This window comes from Diaporthe citri, assembly GCF_014595645.1.
Source record: "Diaporthe citri strain NFHF-8-4 chromosome Unknown scaffold_8, whole genome shotgun sequence".
NCBI lineage: Eukaryota > Fungi > Ascomycota > Sordariomycetes > Diaporthales > Diaporthaceae > Diaporthe > Diaporthe citri.
Window position 1 is genome coordinate 1,662,938 of NW_025064853.1, and position 20,770 is coordinate 1,683,707.

The 20,770-nt window shown below is 57.6% G+C and overlaps 5 protein-coding genes across 5 annotated transcripts; 1 reads left to right on the forward strand and 4 right to left on the reverse strand.

Annotated features, from left to right (window-relative positions):
- Positions 1-892: 892 nt before the first annotated feature.
- On the forward strand, positions 893-2,982 carry INS49_014825 (uncharacterized protein; the record flags this gene model as incomplete). Its single annotated transcript, XM_043175514.1, has 5 exons — positions 893-1,155; positions 1,207-1,367; positions 1,429-1,802; positions 1,857-2,605; positions 2,661-2,982. The coding sequence occupies 5 exons, from the start codon at positions 893-895 to the stop codon at positions 2,980-2,982; spliced, it is 1,869 nt and encodes a 622-aa protein (XP_043020471.1).
- Positions 2,983-3,616: 634 nt separating this feature from the next.
- On the reverse strand, positions 3,617-4,670 carry INS49_014826 (uncharacterized protein; the record flags this gene model as incomplete). Its single annotated transcript, XM_043175515.1, has 2 exons — positions 3,617-4,435; positions 4,620-4,670. The coding sequence occupies 2 exons, from the start codon at positions 4,668-4,670 to the stop codon at positions 3,617-3,619; spliced, it is 870 nt and encodes a 289-aa protein (XP_043020472.1).
- A 455-nt stretch (positions 4,671-5,125) lies between these two features.
- INS49_014827 (uncharacterized protein) lies at positions 5,126-6,111 on the reverse strand (the record flags this gene model as incomplete). The annotated part of the gene is made up of 2 exons (XM_043175516.1): positions 5,126-5,999; positions 6,086-6,111. The coding sequence occupies 2 exons, from the start codon at positions 6,109-6,111 to the stop codon at positions 5,126-5,128; spliced, it is 900 nt and encodes a 299-aa protein (XP_043020473.1).
- Positions 6,112-10,198: 4,087 nt separating this feature from the next.
- On the reverse strand, positions 10,199-11,487 carry INS49_014828 (uncharacterized protein; the record flags this gene model as incomplete). The annotated part of the gene is made up of 3 exons (XM_043175517.1): positions 10,199-10,568; positions 10,631-11,296; positions 11,450-11,487. The coding sequence occupies 3 exons, from the start codon at positions 11,485-11,487 to the stop codon at positions 10,199-10,201; spliced, it is 1,074 nt and encodes a 357-aa protein (XP_043020474.1).
- A 6,632-nt stretch (positions 11,488-18,119) lies between these two features.
- Positions 18,120-18,575, reverse strand: INS49_014829 (uncharacterized protein; the record flags this gene model as incomplete). The annotated part of the gene is made up of 1 exon (XM_043175518.1): positions 18,120-18,575. The coding sequence occupies one exon, from the start codon at positions 18,573-18,575 to the stop codon at positions 18,120-18,122; it is 456 nt and encodes a 151-aa protein (XP_043020475.1).
- Positions 18,576-20,770: the final 2,195 nt, after the last annotated feature.

The window sequence follows — 20,770 nt, forward strand, 5'->3', positions numbered from 1 at the left end:
CAGGAACCTCTCGAACCTTATCGGCCCTTGCCACGTCTTGTCCCCTCTTGTCGCCTCGTCCGCTCGCCTACATGCCCTGCATTGGCTGCATGGCATGGCATGGCATGGCATGGCATGGCATGGCTGGACGGGTCGCTGCCCGTGCTCGGCCAGGCTTAGTTCCAGTCCACCCACCCACGGGTGTGTGGGCTCTGCTTCTAGTTCGGCTTCCATTGATCTTCCCCTAGGGCCTGGCCCCCTGTATGTCCAACTCCTCCACCGTCGTCCGCGGTTGCTGAGATCATATGGCCCACGACGGTTGCTGCTAAGTGGCCGCACCACTTCTTCACCCTGGCCCGGCTTCGCAGTCGTCCGCGCCCGGGTGGCCTCGTTAGTCGTCACCAGGACCGGGGTGCGCCCAACTCTGTTCAACTTCTCCTCCTCCCACCACACATGCCGTGCTGTCCCTGTGCGCAATCATTCTTTTTATGGACCACCCATGCGATCTCTATCTTTATGGGTGCAGTCGCCGGCCTCCTGCTCCACTGGCGAATCCTCTCTGTCCCTGCCCTTGCATCCCTCCAACTGCCCACAACAGGTCAGGGTCTGTTTCGTCTGGTTCGCCGTCGTAGGCCCTTGGGAGGTGCGGGAACTATCCCCCCTGTATGGCAAATCCACTCCTCTTTGGCTCGACACCTTAGCATATGTTCATTTTCCTCCCCTACCCTACTCAACTGTTGTTTGATGTGCCATTCCATCTTCTCCATCCAACCCATACCATCGTGTATCCAAACATTCATTATCGTATCGATGACTTGACGAACGCGGGGGAGATTCGCGCGGCTCGACGCCATCAACCTCTCCGAGGTACAACAATCTCTAAATCTCGAGCCAGTTCTGGTACACCGCCACCATGAACGCTACGCCGTATGGCGAGGGTTTCTCCTCGTCCGCCGACGTGAGCGGCGCTTCCGGGGCAGCCTCGAACTACAACGTGTCGAAAGAAGCCTCCCAGGCAATCTCGAATGGCTTCAAGTTTGCGGCATCGAAGTCGATCCGGACGTCGACCATGATCTTGGCTTCCTTCAACGCATTGGCGGCTTTTGCAACGGCTATGGGAATCATCTACGGTTGCTACACATACAAGAGGAGGGCTATCAGGAGATCATCCGATGCGTCAGTCTGGCAGCCTAAGATGAAGAGTCTTCCCGCGCTGACCCCTTCTAGACCATCGGGCCTATTCTTCATTCACACCGTCGAAGTCTATCCTCTCGTGCTGTCTTTCGGCATTACAATTCAGAGCATCATCTTCGCCGCCGCCCAATCGATTGGCCTGAAAGCCCTGTTGAGCAGTGGCTGCACCGTTGTTGCGATCTTCACGTTGCCGGGTAAGCAGTGTTGAGAGTCCGTCATGTACCAGGAAAACGGGAGGGCTAACATTGGAGCCAGCTCTCTTTATCGCACCATATATTCACCTTGTTTTCGGAGTCGAGACGGCAGCGCGGGGCTTGAGGTCGCAATTCTCTCCTCGACGAAGATGGACCGTGGCAATCTGCCTCGGCACTATCTCAACTTTCTTGCTGGCGACCCTCCTCGTGGCGGCCATTAGCCGAGCTCCCGACTTCTGCTTCGCATCTCTGCTGTGGATCGTGAAGCCTTATGCCAAGGGTATTTTCGCAGTCTTTTTGGGTGTGTCCGTCGTGCTGCTGCTCGTCATTATCACAATTTTCGTGAAATTGAGCAAGGGCCGCATGGTCGACCCTACCGAGAGGATGGCAGCTTCGAGGATGATCTACTACCTGATCCTCGGTTTCATCTCCAACGTAAGTGATCGACATATGAATATCGATAAGCCCAATGTCTGACCTCGCCTTCAGGGTTTCATTATCCCATTCTTCTTCAGCCTCACCTTCTTGACCGAGAAAAAGCAAATCTTCCAGGAGCTGAACCTGTCCATGGTCGCTTCTGTCGTGGCGAACGTCAATGGCCTCATGGTCGCTGGTCTCCATCTGTTCCTGCGATCACAGAACAACGCCTCCATCGGACACAATCTGGGAGAATACGAGCATCACAAGACCAAGTTCGAACCGCACGAGGAAGACGCTGGCTCGACTCACGCCCTGCACCCAGTTAACAGCACAAACGACCAGAACAGAGTAAGGTCGGACAGCATAACGACGCTTCTGCGCGCTGTTGATGCGGAAGAGGGACAGAGTCCCAGCAGCCCTACCTTCCGCCCGAAGGTTACCATCCCACAAGCTCCGGAGCCCACTCAGGCACCTTCTGAGACGTCGCCATCCCATCTGCGAAAACAGTCATATTCTCTATTTCCAAACAACCCGTTCGCTCCTGCTGCGGTCCTTCCCGCAACGACATACGCACCTGCGGCATCGAAGCCGCTGAGGGACACCTTCAGACCACCACCCATCGTGAAGCCTTGGCTCGGGCGGGGACACAAGAGGGACTCTTCAATCGTCTCCTCGGCCACTGTCCAAATCGGCATCCGCTTCTCCAATGTGGATGACTTCCAGCCCGCGAGGGCTAGTGATGTACAGGAGAGCGAGAGGCCAGAAACAGTCTTGCGCCCTTCGCCCTTGGCGCAGTCCGAAGTCAGGCCCGAGTCTGAGTACGTGGAACCGGAGGTCCTGCCAGAACCGCTGTTCACCAGGAGAGCATCCCAGGGACGCGAGGATGAAGACTTTGCCGCCGGTGCCGAAGGGCGAGAGCCCGGTCCAGAAGGTTGAGAGCGATGAGGAGCAGTCCGACAGCGAGAGAAGCGAGGGGAGTGACCAGGATGGACTGATCACCTTGAGCTCCTCGGTGTACACTCCACAGGAGACTCCCCAGAGGAACACCTCAACCAAGACCACAAGAATGCCTAGCCCCATGGGCGTGGGCTTCAGCAACCCGGCCGCCCGCAACAACGGCGAGAAGCACGCGCCTCCGCGGCCAAACGCCGGTACAGCGACGACACCGGTGCCGTCGAACAAGTCATGGATCTAGACGCCGCGCAGTCTAGCGTACTTTCGGACTGTGTCCTACTTTCTACCAGTATTTTTTATTACCCCCACAAAAACGAACAAAAGCCACCCTGGGACATTAGACAAAACGGCTGTCTAAAAGTTCCTGGAATTGTGTGACAAGATTCATGAGCATCGGCGTTGCGGATATTTTTTTTCACTTGACGTGAGGCGTACAATTTCTTTCATTGGCATTCGACTGGACGATCTACGAATGACACGGAGCTTGGGGGGTGGGGGGGACACAAATACACTGTACAATGTACAAAGTGAGGGATATATCCTTGGGCAACACTGCATGTTGATGGCGCCGAGAACATCCATTCGTTTTTGCGGACGTCCTGCAGCTGGGAAGGCAGACCAGCAGCAGACACACTTGGAGGATATGCCTCAAGCTCACCTTGGGTAGCTTTGGCCACGTCCTGAAAGAGACCACACCTGGTCGCAAGACACGGCCTGAATTCAAATCAAAAAACTGTGATACCAACCACACTACAGTGAGCACGCAAGACCTGCATTTTGCCGAGTGACATGTGTATGATTTGCAAACTTATATGTGACACGAAGCCTTTCTACTTGATCATGAATGTCACGCCCGCAGCGTTCTCGCCGGCCTCTTACTTTTTCTTCCTCGACGAAGGAGCACTTGCAGGAGTAGCAGCAACAGCGCCACCACTACCACCCTTCCTGTCCTCCCACTTCTCCCAGCCCGCCTGGCAGAGGTCCTCGCTGACGACCAGGTCCCTGACCCGCAGGCCCCTCGCGACGGGCGACTCGAGGGCCCAGGCCAGCAGGCCGTAGCCCCTGGCGGCGGCGGTGGCTGCGTACCACGCGACGGCGCAGACGGCGCCGGCCAGGAAGCCGACCAGGACCTGGTTGACGGTGTGGTAGCCGAGGTAGACCCTGCTCCAGGCGACGAGGGCGGCGACGCCCAGCACGAACACGGCCGCGGCGGCGCGCTCCGCGTACGACCAGGGGCGGTGGGCGTAGCTCTCCACCATGACCCAGTCCTGGCCCCAGCTGCTGGTCCGCCGTGCTGACCTAGTGTCTCTGTTCCCATTCCCAGAACCACCACGAGCACCACCGCCCTGCCCGTCCACCGAAGCCGACCTCGGCCCGTACCCGTGGTCCGTCCAGCTGGGCGTGTGCCTGGCGAGGAGGAACAGCGCCATGGCGACGGCCCAGAAGGCGACGAACTGCGCGTGGCTGCTGGGCATGCCGTAGCCTTTGCCCGTCCTGTGGATGCGGCTGGGCCGCTCCTCCTTGATGAGGCGCTTGAGGACAAAGTTGGCCGCCTCGCAGGCCAGCTGGCCCGCGAACATGAGGGCCACCTCGGCCTCGCGCGTCGACCAGATCAGCGTCACGTAGACGATGCAGAGGGCCTGCGGGACGAGGGCGAGCCAGGCGCAGAGGTACGAGATGTTGTCTTCGGGGTCCTGTGTGCGCGTCGCGAGGCGGCATGGTTAGCTTGGTGTTCGTCTTCGCCTCTTGGGCTGGGTTGGGGGGGGGGAGTGGGGGGTTGGGCCGAGGGTCTTGACGAGGCTGCAGCTACAGCTGCCCGCAGCAGACGATTGACGCGTTGGTCAATCAATTGGACGGCCGGTTGGGTGATTTACTCACATAGTAGACATGTGTCAGAGACAGCGAGGCCAGGGGAGTGTCGTCGGCCATCGCGAAGGTTGAATGTCCGCAGTCAGTCGGTCCGTGACCCAAGGCGAAGGTGGTGGATTTCCCACGCGGCGCGCACCACCCTTGCCGACAAAGGCAGGAGTCGGAGTCGGGATCGGGAATAGAGGAGGCTGCTGTGTGTGACGGCCTTTGCTCTAGTTTGCAGAGCCTCAATGGTTGCACCGAGAACAGGGAGTGAGTCCCGGATGGAAGAGAGGTCTCTGGGAATACGAAACGTCGCCGTCGCATTAGAGCTCAAAGTCTAAACCCGGGGGAGGTGCCACGTGTGGCGGTGCACGGGCCAAGTTGTGGCTTGCGTGCGCCTGGCCGCATCAGATGGGGCCTCAAATCGCCCAAGGCCGCGACGATGTAGAGGCAAGATGAGGGCCAGGTCCAACTCGGAGAGACAGGTACTAGATGCCTCTTGGTGATTTGTGACATTGTAGGGACAACATCACCTACTCCGACCGGGGCGATGAGGGTGCTTCGGACTCGGGCACCTTCTCTCCCGCAGCCAACTTCTTCTCTTTTTCCTTGGCCCTCCGCTTCAGCTTCTTCTCCCGGTTGAGCCTCTTCTTCTTCTCTAGAAGGTGCTCTTCCTTGGAGATCTTCTGCTTCTCCTCCGCCTCCCGCCTCGCCCTCTCAGCCTCCCGCCTCTCCTTCTCAGCCCTGGCCTTGATCCTCACAGCTATCCTCCGTTTCTTGCCCGGCCTCTTCCGCTTGGGCCCATCCTCTGCTGTGTCATCACTGGTTGTTGTGGCCCCAGCGACGAGACCGGCAGTTCTGCTCGGTGGTTTCCTCGAGGAAAGCGAGATCTTGACAACCCGCCATGGCCTCTCCAGGCCCCACGCCCGCTTGCTCGCGCCCGCGGCGACGTCCTCGGCCGTGACCGCGGCCCAGCGGTACCTCTCCTGCTCCTCGGGCGTCGCCTCCCCGGCCAGGTAGTAGCTCTGCGGCCGCACGGGCTGTACGAAAGCGCCGTCCCCCCTGGCGGCGTCCTCGTCGTCGGAGGCACTCAGCACCACCTTTGCCGGCGCCGAGGCCGCCCCGGCCGCGGTGGAGAACAGCCGGAACTCAAACTCCTCCTCGTGGGTGCCCTCCGCCTGGCCTCCTCCCGCGGCGCCGCCCTCGTCGTGCTCATGGGCGTCTTCGGCCGCGTCCGGCCCCTGTCCGGGCACCACCGGCGCTGGCTCCGGGGCGGAGAGGTCCAGGCCCAGCATGCTCGAGAGCCGCTCGTTCAGCCTGGCGCGCTCCTCTGCGTCCTCGACGCCATGCTCGCTTTGGTCATCACCACCGTCCGAGGATGAGCCGTAGAGTTCATCGCGCCTCACCCTGCAGTCGAAAACCGGTCAGTCAAACTATCGATGCGCAATCTCCCGCCGTCGGGCTCAATGCCAAGGGTCTGCCGGCGTACCTACCTCTTCGCGTTGGGAACCTCGAACATGGCCGCGGTGGATGATTTCCGCCCCACGCGATAGTGTGTGTGATGTTATTATTATTGCTGCGATTGCGAGAGGCTAAGATTCCAGGATATCAAGTTTCGTGCGGAAGTAGCACGGATTTGGGCAGTGATATCTCGGAAGTTTGGTCCGTCCTATTGCGCAAGCATTTATCTCGTATGAGCGAGGAGTTGCAATCTCAGTATTTGGGGGTTGTTGAGGCTGAATGCTTGATCCTTGTCGTGCAGGGAATTGCCAGGACGTTAGTGAGGTGCAGAGGGGATCGCGGAGCCGGCCAGGCGGGACTGGGATGTATCTTCCATGTGGTTCGGCGTTATTACATAAGCAGTTTTTCCGCCAGCTGGCGCGGCTGTTTGACAGCTGGGGGGTCGTCGTCGTACCTCGTTGTCACTATACCGCAGGTGACTATCAAAGCACCTCACTCGGTCGAAACCTAGAGGCACCGGACATGCAAGGTTCAGAACAAAACATGGACAGCCTTCCACCGCGGCATCGTAGCATCGCCATCTGCAACCCCTCCCCTGCCCCGCCCACGACAGCTACTGTGTACACTACAGCTTGGTGCGATGTCCTCCCCAGATACCAAGTACCGCGCTCCTGGAAACGGGCGGCCGCTCACGAGCAAGCAGGCAGAGCAGCCCCAGCCAGTCTCCTCCTCCTCCCGCCTCCGCCTGGCGTCGCACCTCGCAACCACCACGGGTCCAGCTCGCTTTGACACCTTGTCGTACGAACCTTATGGTGCCCCTTCAGGTGGCAGTCACACAGTAGTAGCAGCAGCAGGAAACGTTCCAAGACGACGGCCTCCACTCCCCCCCCCCCCGGTCCTTTACCGTCCTCCCTCACTCACTACCCGGCTACCTGATTACCTACCTGCCTTCATTCCAGTGCTCCACCCCCGGTCCCCTCCATCCATGACAGATCAAAGGAAAGAACACAGGCATCTACGCAGATGGGCATGTCACTCCACCCACCACGACCCATCCCCCCTTCCCTTCATCCCATCTCTGACAGTCTCCAAAACAAAACGGTATCGTGCAACCCTCGAGCCCGGTGGCCAACTTACTCGCATCATCATCGTCATCCTGTGCCCCCCCCCTCCTCCTCCCCCGCCCCCCCAGTCCAACCCTGTTATTCTTGTATCGTTGCGTGTGTATGTATGTATGTATGTTATGTACGTGCGTGCGCGCGTGCGCTGCCCATCAGACGAACACAGCCGGATTGGCCGGGCCGCTCGAGCAAAAACCAAAAGAAGAGCGAAGAGAAGAACGAGAACGAAGGGAGATCAATCCTCCCTTCCCTCTGTTTACATGGGGCCCTTCATGCATGCGGGTCATCCGTCCATCACCTGGGGTGAAAATTCTCCGCCTGCTACTGTGCCATGTGTGCCATGTGCCCCGGGATCACGGGAAAGTGTATCATCGCACCCCACATACTGTGTGTAGTCCTTTTGCCTGCCTTGCCTTGCCTTGTCTGTCTGTGTGTCTGTGTCCGTTTGTCCCATCTTGTTGTCCGTCAGGTCCGTCTGTCCGTCAACCCGTCTCGCGGGCGGGAGATATTTTTGGAGTCGGCATCTTGCTCTGGACTGGACTGGACCCCCCGTTTGCCTTTTCCCCACGAAGGGGCGAGGCACTCGTCACATGTAGCAGCTGCACGCATCGCGGCGGACTCGCACACACACCCACCCAGCCCCCGAGGCTTGTCGGGGGCCCTCCTCGATGCTACGGTTCCCTTCCCAGGGCCGACTCGTGCTTGGGATTCTGTGACCGTCGGTGGCCTCACCCGAAGCCTGTGCGGGTGCCTTGCGCGGGATGCGCCTCAGAAGCGTCACAGTAGATGGACATCGCAGCAGATGAAGGGGAGGATGAAGGAGCGAGATCCAAAGCACAACGACGAAGGAGGAGCGAGATTCAAGCGACAGAGAGGGTGCTGGAAGTGGTATTATTCAATTCATTTTTCGGTAAAATTCGCCTCCCTCTCTGCCTGTGCCCTCTGCAGGAGTATGGCAAGAGAGATATGGTTTATCAAGCAGTCTTCAGCCTCCCCGCCAGCCCAGTTACGTCGTACAAACACACACACGCTGTTCCCAGAGACCAAGGCCCGCCGCCCCTTTCACTCGGTGACATCCCCTCTCCCACCTTCTCCTGAGCTCATCCCCCCATCCTCTCTCGCCTTGTGTCTCTCTGCCCGCTTCTGGGTCCAGGTGGGATAAATAAAGAAATGCAAGCGCAGCCAAGCCCCTGCATAGATAAAAGATAACGAAGAAAACCAAATGTTCGGCCCGAGGATGATCAAAACATGTATATGTGTATAAAAGAAGCGAGGCGAGAAATCGGAACAAACCCTCCCACTCCACCTAAATAAATACCAAGGCCTGAATAAATTGTAAAGAAGAGCAAAAAGCCGTCGAACTCTCCTCAGCCCGCCCGCCCCGTTTGCCCTCTCTATCATAGGGTATTTGAACATGCATATGAATCATGCCAGCTGGGCCCACACATGAGGGGGACCATATCGTCCCATACTTGCTCTCGAGGCCGAAGAACAATGCAACTCCATGTGGTTATCTTTTGATGTGTGTGCGCGTGTGCTTGCGTTTTGTGGTTCCGTCCGTCGTCCCCTCTCTCTGGCTCTTTTGGAGGGCCGTGGCTCGGGAGAAAGAGGTATCGTTCGAGTTCGAAGACAGAAAAGTGGTATCGGTATGGGTTATGGAATTGGGAAAGAATAATAAAGAAGCAAAAGATATGCGGGCATCAAAATAAGTGACATGAAAGGTCGCACAACAGTTAGAACTTGAAAAACGCGGAAATGCTTCCCAAACGCCTGCCTCCCCTCGTTCGCGCCTAAAGCTTTCCACAAAGGCATTAAGCCATCCGTAATCATTTTGGACAAGGCCACCCTGGGTGATTATACACAACAAAAGTTCGGTCGGTAGGGACGGGAAGAAGTCGCATCGTGTCGGGGTATATCGCGCTCGTGGTTCGGATCCGGTCAGAAATACTGGTCGCCGGTATTGGGGCTGCTGTCATGCTGTCGGTTCGAGTCGGTGTTCTTGGCGTGCAGCTCACACTCGTCATGAAGCGGCCCCTCGGACCCCAACGGTCCAGAATCAAGCCCAGATCATTCCCAGTAAACCCGCATCCTAACGCCATCAAGACGTGTTCCACGAGTAATGGCTCATCGCCTGTCCAGGATAGACAGGGGTTGGAGGAGCGTGCGGATCACTTTTCACACCTCCTGCGGTCTTGTACTGGTCCGCCGAATATGGGTACGAAGACCGGTGGTCCCCGTTTGTATACGTAGGTGCGTTTGATTCGCCCGCAGTCGTCGTCCAGGATGTCGAAGGCGGGAAATAGTCCCTGGGTGGAGGGATCGTGCTTGAAGACTGGGTATTAGCCCCAGCGCTGGTTTCGTGGCCTCCGCCGCCATGCGATGTGGAATATGAGGCGTGCTGAGAGGTCTGGGGGCTGATTTCGGCAGAGTTGGTGCTCATGGCGCTGTATGGTGGCCCGTATCGGTATTCGCCAGACGACTCCGTGCTTGATATCGATCCCGCGTGGATGGACGGATGTCGAGGGCTCTTCGTTGGTCGCGGATTGCTGTCGTCCACGTACCGAGGCACGCTCAGGCTGCTGTTCGCAGTCGAAGACACAGATAGAGGTGGAGGAGCGTTCGAGCTCTGAACGTAGGAGGCGTACTGTGTCCTAATTGGCGGTACTTGATGAGATGCCGCTGACTGCTGTTGCTGCTGCTGCCCCGGTTGGTCGCTCGAAACCATGGACAACTGCATGGAAGGCATTGAGGTGGGCATGTGAGATTGCATGTCTTGCGGCTCAGCCGAGTATGCTGATGTCCCTGAGAGGGGCATTTTCTGGTAGGGATCGGATGCTATTGTTGTCGCGGGATAGTTTGGTGCTCCTGAAGAAGGCATCGATGGGTTCCAGGTTGTCGGGTAAGAGCTAGACGCAAGTCAGCACACAGCGCTCTTCGAGGTACGAAGCCCGCCGGCCCAGGCCGGGGGCGGTCATCAGAAGTACAGAAAGGCAGTCCTGGAGCAGTCTCAAAACATCACTGAACTTACTTCGATCGCATGCTAGTCATGGGGCTCGCCGGCAACTTGGGCGCGTTGAACGTGAATGCTGTGCGCGGCAGCTCCATGTTGAGGGGCCTCGCCTTCACTTCTTGCGGCTTGATCGCCAGAGGCCCAGCAACAATGCCCAGCCCGGTCTCCACAAGAGCCTGACCTCGGGACCCAGCGCTGGACCCCAGGAGTGGGATCTCCTTTCTCGCTTGGAAATTGCGCGGGCTTCGTCCTCGCACCACGATTGGCGCGGTCGCGGCTTCCGTCAGCACGACCTTGGTTCCATTTGCCAATGTGCCCATGACTTTCAGGTGAACCACGAAATGCTGCTGAAGCTCCTTCCTCCTGCCGTTGTTGGCCGTCGCACTGTCGAGATCCAGGTCAGTAAATTGCCATGAAGGGAGTCGTCGCGCGATCTGTCTACTCACATTCGGAATTGCAGACGCCGCCAACCGATGGGATACACTGCGTATTCCCCGTCTGCGTCGGAACCATCGTCCTGGAACGGAATCAATGGTAGCGAGGCTGGTTCCTGGTCTGGCGCCTGGGTGACTTCTGGCGAGTTTGGCGGTGGTGTTTTCCACGGAATAACTATCAGTCGGACTGGGTGTCCATCCACCGATTCAATCGAGGAGATGGTTACCTCTGTGCTGCTGACTGGCGCTGTCTCTCCCGTCTCTGTTATGACAGAGATTTGCCCCCTCGGGGTGATCAGCGACCCGCTGACCTGGAAAAGGTTTCGCCGGTAGCAAGTGAGCTCCGGCTGCATGACCGAGCCGTCGTTGTTGGTCGTTGGCATCTCGGAGAGGAAGAACATGCCATGTAGTTGAGCGGTCAGCTCCAACTGTTGCATGCGACCATGATGGTCGAGGATTGTGTGCTTGTCCGGGACTTTCCTGAACGAGAGCAGTTTGTGGTCATGCCCCACGCCGAGCTTCGAGCCATCGTCTCGTAGGTCCTGAACGATCTCCTGGTACGGAGGCTGCTCTGTCGCCGAGTAGGGCCGCTTGAGGTTGGGGAAACTCTGATGGCTGGACAAGGAGGGATGCTGGTGTCTGTCGTATGGGTCGTTGGTGTCGTCCTGGGAGTAGCGGCTGTATGAGGGATACTGCTGGTGATGGTCCACGCTGCCCCAGCCGCCTTGTCTCGGTCGTCCTGAATGGGGTGACGCTGAGGTTGGATTCGAAAGCCCTGCATCCACGGCGTGACTGGAACGGCTCGCTGGCATTTGCACCGGGCTGGCGTACCAGAGGCTGTTGTGCGCCGGCTCCTTCAACTCTGCCATGGTGACTGCGTATGTTGCGGTGCACATGGGAACATATCTCGCCCAGAAATTGCTAGATTCTTTCCTTTCTTGACAAGAAATCAACGCTGTGGTTACGGCGGAGGATCAAAGCACGTCGTTCAAGTGCTCGTCGCCCCGGCTGCTGGTGGCCAGTTAAGTTCGAAGAGATGCCAACTCGAGCAATACGGCCAAAACGCCCGGTGTGACCCTTCCAGGCCGTCGGAGTCAATGACTGATGAGTTCCAGATCCGTGACTGCGCTCAGCCAGCTACTGAAACAAGAAGAAGTTGAACGGGCTCAACAGACGAAACGAAGATGAAGTTAGAATCGAGTGAACAATGGTCGTAGGGTTGCAGGGCAAGTGGTACTTGTATGAAATGATACGGTAGATGCGGAGGGGGACGTTTTATGAGAGCCACTGGCACACTATCCTGGGGTTGGATCAGGGTCGATGGGGACTCTCGAAGGGCGACGAACGGCCAAGGTCAGGGGATTGAGGGGCCTCACAGTGGATATCCGGGAGGTGATGAGCCTGTGAGGGTGGACCGTTTAGTGCACAGAATGGAGAGCTGTACCGCAGTACAGTACGTATCTCTATGTACATGCAGCCGGACAGGGAAGGAGATGGAGGCGGCGGCGGCGATCTGGCAGGTAGGCAACAGGGGGGGGGGATGTTAGTCGAGATACGGCATGTGGAATACAACGTGAGCCCACCCACGAAGTATCGCGCCGGACCAGGTACATCACAGCAACTGACTCTCGCTTCCGCGCAGACAAAGTTGTTCCTCACCGGCCAAATCTCAGAATGCCCGACTTCCAGCTGGATCCTCGGCCAAAAGTGCGATGGGGCTGGCATGTTGCCAGATTGGCTTGACGCATAGCTGAGCGGATAGGTGCCCAAGATATTTGACCGAGGATGAGGACAATAGTGGGACTCATCACGTATCGGTCCAGGGGCTCCCACCAGGGTACTAGGGCATCCGAGGATAGAGTTTGTAAAGTATCATCGGACGAGCCAACGGGTGCCGTCCTCCTCGAAATGCTCTGCCGAAGGATCAAGGAACTCCTGGCTAGTGTCGACCATCTTGCACAAGGACTATTGTGGGTCGCAAGAGATGCAAGACACAGCATCCCATGGCTTGGACCACACCAAGGTCATTGAGCAGACCGTCTGAACAGATTGGCACGACCACTGTCGAATTCTCCGACTCGATGGAATCGATCGATCAGGCCCTGCCTCGTTGAAGAAACAGAGTGGAAGCGCAGGAGGACGGTACTTGGGGGACAGAGAGGTGATTGATACCCAGGTTCCCTCCCAGGTTCCTAGTGGTCCTCAGTCCAAGAGGGCTAAAGCTGCTTTTTTACCTCATCAAGCTCGCAGCATACCCGGACCATGTAGGTGGTAGACATCAGCAAGGGTATCTGATTAGAGCAAAATTCTCCGACAAGCTCTGCGAGGCTGCAGACCCGTAAAATGTCGAGGGACCGTTGGACGAGACGGCCGATAAAAGATCGAAGGGGGAATGGTGTGCGGGCATGGGGGCCAGGGCAAAGCAGAAATCGGTTCACGAGATTGCTAGAGACCAGGGGGGGGGCTGATCAAGAGTGTGGGCGGCTGTTTTCTCAAGGGAATAGAGGGCAGGGGTGCCGGTCAGGGGTGCCCCAGGGATGCAGTGTAGGCAAAACACATTGATGCCGTTTTCATTGATCTCAAGGATCCTCTGCCTCGCAAAATCAAGTAATGGGTAAAGCAATAGTCAAACCTTGTTCCATATATCTAGCACTCGGCTCTTAAGACGGTCGTTATAAGGGTGACCTCGACTTTGGGGTTTGTGAAATTGCATTGCCAGCGTCTAAAACAACACCTGTATGAAAGACTTCTCAAACAGTTATATTGCATACTTATGCGCTTGAGCACGTCGACAAGCCAACCCAGATGTCAATGAACAAAAACCGAGACCAGACCAAGGAGCCCATCGGAATCGCTAAATATCACAGCTCCAAATACCACGTTGCCGCTTGGCGCGCAGTGGGTGCACGCCGGTCGGTCGCGAGAGCCCCGATTAAAGACGAGGAAGCTGAGGTGAAGCGATCGATAAAGACGGGCAAATTGATGTCCGTGAGGCCAGTGGATCGATTGACTCCAGATGTAATGGTTCCCCAGCTCTATCAGCACCCACCTCGGCTTAGAGAGGCAGTGAGCGAAGAGGTGTGAGCAATGCAGCCAGCCAATTGCGGGACACGAGCAAGTCGTCATGGGGGACTGACCTCCCCAAATGGGCAACCCAGAGGCCGCTGTCAGGCCTGCGTTCACGGATCTAACCACGACACACATGTGGGCGACATTTGCGAGGTACTTCCGACATCATTGAGTCATCCCAGCCTTCGTGACAAAACCTGCAAGCCTTGAACGGAAGCGCCTCCGGGTAGTAAGTGCCATCTTGCTCCTTGCGTTAATCGATGAATGTCTGGCCAGTGTGCGGCTGGGCTTCCAGGTCGACAAATATCACAGCGCGGGTATTTGACCATTCGCGGTAATTCTCCTGCTTTAACATTTGCCGGCCGAAGTCGCATGCGCGGTGGGTTGTGACGGGTCCGCATCTCGTACAGAGCGGCTATTCTCCACTTGTCGAATGTTGTAAAACCTGGAGCTTGCCGCCTTGGCTGCGATGATCTCCAGAAGCAATAGACGCGTAACGTTGATTTCAGAGGATTATTAGAGTGTGAGGGCCAGGGACAAGGTTCAACTTTACCACTGCGGCAACACGCCGGAATACACTGCAGGCGCATGCCTTCTTGACAGCGTCTCTGTAGACGACATGTCGCAAGTTAGAAAGGTGAACGTCCGAAGACAGGCCTGGACCCACGGGGCCACTTTCCTGGCCTCTGGGCTGCGCGAGAGCGGCCCTTGGAGGGGCCACCCTGGCACACTTCCTGCAGATGGTGGCAGCGGGTTCTGCTTTCGAATGCTCCCCATGTGGACAGACTGCTTTTTGGCCCGTAACACCGCAGAATTGGCGAACAGGTCAAGACGACCTCTGCAGCTGACGGGAATGGAACGTCGTGGTTGCTCTATGCTGATATTGTGCAAGCTATCCCCCAGGGCACAGCGGCGTGCTAAGCAGTGCAATGTACCGGAGACTACTGCACGACCGTGTTGCGCACCACGCCTAATGAAGGGCATGCAGGCACTGGGGAGGTGTTGCTGCGGCACGGTACCATTGAATATGGGTAGATCAGCGAAGTAGGCGCCTTGCCCACCGGGGCGGATGCCGCGGGCGGCACTCGATCGCAGCCCAGTATCAAGACCAACCATCGAAGTGCCGCTTTGAGTATGGGGGAATCCGTCATTTGACTTCTCCTTCTGCCCCGCTTCGGCCATAACAGAAGCACGAGTGCAGGACCAACAATGTCCAATTGTTGGAGCGTACTGGTATCAAGATGAACCGTATGTCGGTGCACCTGCCGATCAAGTGGCTGACATGGACGTGTATCTGCCGGTGGGCCTGGGTAGGTAGGTGGTGATTATGCACATGATGCAGGCATCGTCGATCATCAGAATCCTTTTGAGACGGTATTGGTATCTAACCATGTGCGCTGCATCCATCGCGAGGGACTTGGGGGCCAAATCGTCCAAGACCACGTCCCCTGCAGCCCCAATGTCGTCAGATGGCAGCACCGTTGTTCTGAACTGTCGAGAACGCCTTTCAACCCCTTTTTACTGCAGTCTTGAGGATGCTACAAATAGAAAGGCAACACGCGAGAAAATAGTAAAGTGGCAACTCCTTGAAAGGAGCCAGAGGTTCCAGCTCGTAGGCAAGGATTCAGTCTTCACCGTGTCCATATGTCGCAGACAGGTTTTCCCTTGGGTCAGCAGGCCGTGATCCATGATGGACTTGCCCCTGGTGGCCGCTGCACAGAGACCCTGCCAGGAGATCTTGCCGGTCGTGATGCAATATCTGTATAGAGGACCAGGCTGGAGCGGAAGTTCAGCCCAGCAGTCCGAAGCCACCTTGGCCGCACCAGAATTGCAGGGATGTGGCTTATCAAGTAGCCTGCCTCGCCCTACTTAGGACAAGTGCTAACACTTTTAGTGACATTTGGCAGCCTCTGGAATTCGCTGTGCGCTCACGACGCATAACGACTGCGTCCATGTCATCATCTCCCGAGAACCTCATTTCCCCCTTTTGGTGTCGGACGGGACCAAAAACTTCATGATGGGCAGCTGTGCGCTCGAATTCCATTGAAATCGCTGCTCTCGTGACCAGGTGATGAGGGCGACTATGCTCCAGAGCCTCAAAACGCGCCGAGGGCCAGAGCGCAGTGGATGTTGCAGCCGCGTTCGCCAGGGGTAAGGCCCGGGAAGCAAAGGCTAACTGCTGAGAGATCCGAACATGTGCAACGGCCCACGGGTGCATCGCCAATGTGATTGCAAGTGACCCTGGAACTACTGTTGATCTGGACGGGCCTGGATTCCCCTGAGAGATTGAAGCAGCATTCGACACCATCACGCCGGGGACGTGCGCACGACGTCAGAGCTGGGAGGAGCTGTCTTGAGCTCCTCCGCACCCCTCGATTCAGGGTCCGTCGCACTGGTTTCCCATATTGTTCGCTGCTAGCGATCGTGAAACTTTTGATGTGTGACCAAACGATTGTCAAGCCTATATTTATCAAAGCTTTTTTTGACAGCCAGGAAGTGCTAGCTTAGAAACATCCAACGGTTCTTAGCGTTTCGTTAGCAGGTTCATGAGGCTCACACGAACTCTATCACGGAAGGCGGGCTTGGTTGTTCTTGGCGAGCGACCAGACGAACAGAAGGTTTGTGGCGACGGCGTACTAGCAGGCCACACTCTCTGGAGTTCCGGTGTGACTGCGATTGGACGTGTGATATGGCGTTTTAAAGCGGTCTCCAAACAGGCCCACAAGTTCCTCTTGGTGCGATGCTGAACCTAATCTGCCGTACGTTGAGCTCAACATGACCCAGCAATAGAGAACGCTCGGTGCAGAGAAGCCTCGAGTGGTTGACTCTGGGGTCATGTTTTGTGCTTGTCTCGTCTCGTGCAGGACTGGTGGCCCACGGGTGGCCGGTCAGTCACGAGGCCGAAGACTTGCCTGCGGCGAAGGACAGTGATAATTAAGGTTTCAAGTGTGGCGGATGTGTGTCTTCTCTCGTGTTGGACACAGATGAGATGGTATCGTCAACGAGGGTGTGAGAAGGCCGTCTATCTTGCACACGGAGCGAGCTCTCTCCGGTTTGGCGATCTCGGCCTGTCTGTCCGAAAACTTCGTTCGTGGAATCTAGGAAGGTCGAGCTTCCTCCGCTCTCCGGTGCAAAAACTACACCTGTATTGGGACATTATCTGTGACACTGTGGCGTTGCGGGATTGCCAGTTATGTCGCTACTATGAGGGGGGCGTTGGCAGTTTCACTGCATGGTGCAGTTGGCCTTGACAGTATAGCATCACCAACGACGTCAAAGAGACGTGTGATATCTCCTAGTCGGCTGCACAGCTGCCGTCGCACGCGCAGTGGACAGGTTCCCTGTGGGTGCGACTGCTGGAACAGCATCCGCTCCTCAAAGACCCCTGCTGCGCTATTGCCCCACAATGTTTGGTCGTGAAGTGATTACATCCCAGCAATCTGTGCTGCGGCACGAGGCACGCACCGAGCTCAAGCGCTCGAGTCAATGGAGCGGCGGCGCAAGGAGTGCGCCGTGTTTCCTCCAAGGTGGCACTAGAAATGTCATACCGAGTGATCTTGTGACATTGCGTAATGTGACAACAGTGTGGCTCCGAGGCACGGGGAGATCTCGCAGTGGGAAACCGTTCACTCGCAAGTCGTCACGCCCGGTGGCAGGTTTGGACGGAACTCTATTGTTGTTTGGCGAAGGGCCAGGCCAAGCCAGGTGCAGATTCGCAACGGCCCGGGTAGTGACTCGTCGTGCAAGCCTCCTGTGGTTCCATCACTCGAGGCACCCATCAGAATCCTGTCGCGGGTTCGTCCGCTCTGTGGAGCAAGTCAAGCCGGAGAGACCCTCGCTTTCAGCACTATGTGGTGCTCCAGCGTGGGGACCTCCAGTGCCCTCGCACTGCGGCACTGTACGAATCCGCGAGCGCTGGGTCCGTCGCAGCAGGCCAGATGCACAACATTGTCGGCCATCACAACTCTATTGCAGGGACATAGCCAGGGCTGAGGGATAAACGTCGGGTCCGAGAGGTAGCCCCCCTGCCAGCGCCAGAGTGCTGTGGTGGCTTGGTGGGTGCTGTAGCCTCGAACGTGCTGCTGGAAATACTACAGTAGCGACTCTGTGCTTCGCCGCTGGCGTGCTTGGGGTTGTGGGTGCCACGGTGCCTGGCAGTCGAGGAGTGTTGCAAACCGTGTTTGCCGAAGCGGATGGCTTGCAACCTGAAAAGGCTCAGCCCGCTTTTTTTTCTCCGGAGAAGCTCATCTTAGCAGCGCTGCGAATTTATGATTTGCGCCAGTGTGGGCGTCGCAATTTGGGAACTCTGTCGCAAGAATGGCGACCTCCGCCCCTTTCGATGCAGGGCAGTCGGTGAGGAAGCGAGCCTTGTCTCGATCAAGCAGCAACGCCGACCAGTAGACCCCGTCCCAATGAAGATCACCGACCCCCATCACAGCACCCGCGCGTTCTTGATCGAGAAAGGCGCGGCGCGGCGCGGCCAGTGACGAGAAGAGGCGTTGGAAGGGAGGGATGGAGGGAGCATACACCAGGCTGGATGGCAGTTGGTGGGTTGAATTCCAGCGTCAGGGTGCCCTGCGCCGCACAGAGGTGTGTGGTCGTTGCAGTCGACCGTCGATGGATGGATGGATGGCTGGCTGGCTGGCTGGCCATGATGTCGCGCCTGGTCTGGGTCCGACAAGGGAATCGTCATGGCAGAGACCGACGAAGGGTAGGCCAGGGGAGATCGTGATTGACCCTCAACGGTGAGGGGCGGGCTCGGCCAGGCTCTGTCCCATGTCCAGACAGAGCATCCGTACTGGGCGTACTGTTGTAGTGCGGTACCGTGCTGGACTCCGTACTTGTAGATGCATGCCAGGATCTTGGGTAGTGTCGACGGGAGGGACATGGGGCCGCGATTCGAAAGGCGGCGTTGGGTTGCAAGGTGCAGGGTGCAGAGTGCAGGGGGCAGAGTGCAGGGGGCAGGGTGCAGAAGGTGCGAGTGCAGGCGCGAGGGCCAGGTGCAGGTGGAGCAGGGTAGAGCAGGGTGTGGAAGGTTGTGGCAGGTTGCAGGGATGACCTCGCGAGAGTCCCGGCTTGCGATAATGTTCCTTCCGCTTTGGTCGACCACACCTGCGTTTGGCTGTCCGGATGGAATATCTGAGCCAGGGAACGGTACGCGGGTACAAGGGCGAAGCACGTACGGATGCACAGTAGTCTACCGTACCGCGAACTGCAGACGTGGCTGGCCACGCAGTCTTGATGTCTGTCTGATATTGCTTGGTTGGGTGTGCACCTCCCTCACCTGCACACACACACGCACACGAACGCGAGCACGCACGCACACATGCACAGAGAGAAACACATAAGGAGAGGAAACAGAGAGCATCGCAGTCGCTGCACAAAATGCTTCTCAGAGGCTGTCGGACTCGGTAAAGCAGAACAAGGTTGGGCCAAGGCTGAAACCACCACAGAGGGCTGCTGGAGTGCTGGAGTCGAGGCCCCGAGTCAATCAAGAGATGAGGGATGGGGACCCAGCTCCAGATGCTGTGCTCCGTCCGCAGTAGCCCAGAGCTACGGTGCGTGCCTGCAATGCGTGCGTGCATACCGACTGATTTGATGACAGACTGGCTGGCTGTTAGTAAGTCAGTCGGACTGACAAACCGATAGACACATCAGATCAGCTCCGTCTGCTGCGCTCTGTGCACACCCAGCTCCGCCTGACAGGCGGGGCGAGAGGGGTGCTGCGGTAAACGGGACTGTGATCAAACGGAAACCTGGCGAGACGGCCCACTGCATACGAGTGCACAGCGTGCACAGAGGTCAATGCCTGTGTGCCTGGTGCTTGTGTGTCCGATCAGAAAACGCAACCAACATGGGGTGCAGGGGGGGCCCAGGGAGAGCAGAAAGGGCACGGAGAGCACAGGGAGAGGGCCAGCCAGGGAGGGGGAGACGACCCTTGGGACCCGGGTGGAGCGGGGTGGGGAAGCTACTCCATGCCTGGGCGATACATGACTAGTGATCCCAGTCTGTGCATGCTCAAGTACCTGAGGCGCCGCGATACATGCGGCCGTGCAGCAGTCCAGCCCACCATTGTACCCTTTTTATGTGGAGAGGCGGCCCTGCTGTGCAAATGAGCCTGGACTGTCAAGAATCGTCAACGCGGAGACAAGAGACATGTGAACTGAGCCCATGCCGGCCGCCCATCCGTCGAGCCGTCGCCTGTGCGGCCAGGCACGCCCCGGTAGGGGGCAGTGGGTGACACGGGAGTAGCCATCGCTGCTCTGACCACCATCGACCGGCGTCCAATCCGATCTGGCCCAATTCCTGCATTTTGCTGTGTCCGTCGTCTCCTCGGTTTTCGTTGCGGCCGTAGTCTCGTCAACCTGGCTCTGATTCTGGGTGGAGGGGAGAACACGCAGAACTGTGTGAGCAGGTCCTCATGCTGGATGCATCGCAGGTCTGCCGTCCAAGGGTGGGCAGGACGTCGGGGGGGCTGATGTTCGGTATCGAATCTGGAGTTACATCCCATCGTAGGCTTGTGTTGCATTCAGACGCCCCAAGGTTCACAGTTGCCAACGCCAATCTTCGGCTCCGACGCCAGCAATGCACAGTGCTCCAGGCCGCCTCGGAGAAGGGGCTTTCGAAGGATCTTCGCGTGTCAACGTCAACAACGCTCGAGCAATGTCTCATTTTCACGTGTCCCATTCCATGTGCCTAGTTATTAGTCGCGCGTCTGGATTCCCGTCGGCGTCTGTCTGCCTGCTAGGGCCACCGCCACTCACCTCGCTCGCCGGGCCCGCCAGGCTCACAAGGCTCACCTCTCCGACATCCCATAGATCCAGTCCAGCCCAGTCCAGGCTCCCAGGGGGGGCTCCAGGAGGCAGAGAAAGCGAGCACCCAGTCTGCCTAGACCACCTGCTTAGAACGGACATGGCCCCGAGGGCACGGAGACCGCGCGCAAATCCACTCACTATCGGTCAGCGCAAGCTGCCCCAAGTCTGTCTGTCTGCCTTGTTGGCCGGCATGTAGACTATCCTACTGCCATGGCCTTGGCCACTCGGTATCTTCCTCTCCCCGTGTTGCATACATCGATTCGGGCCT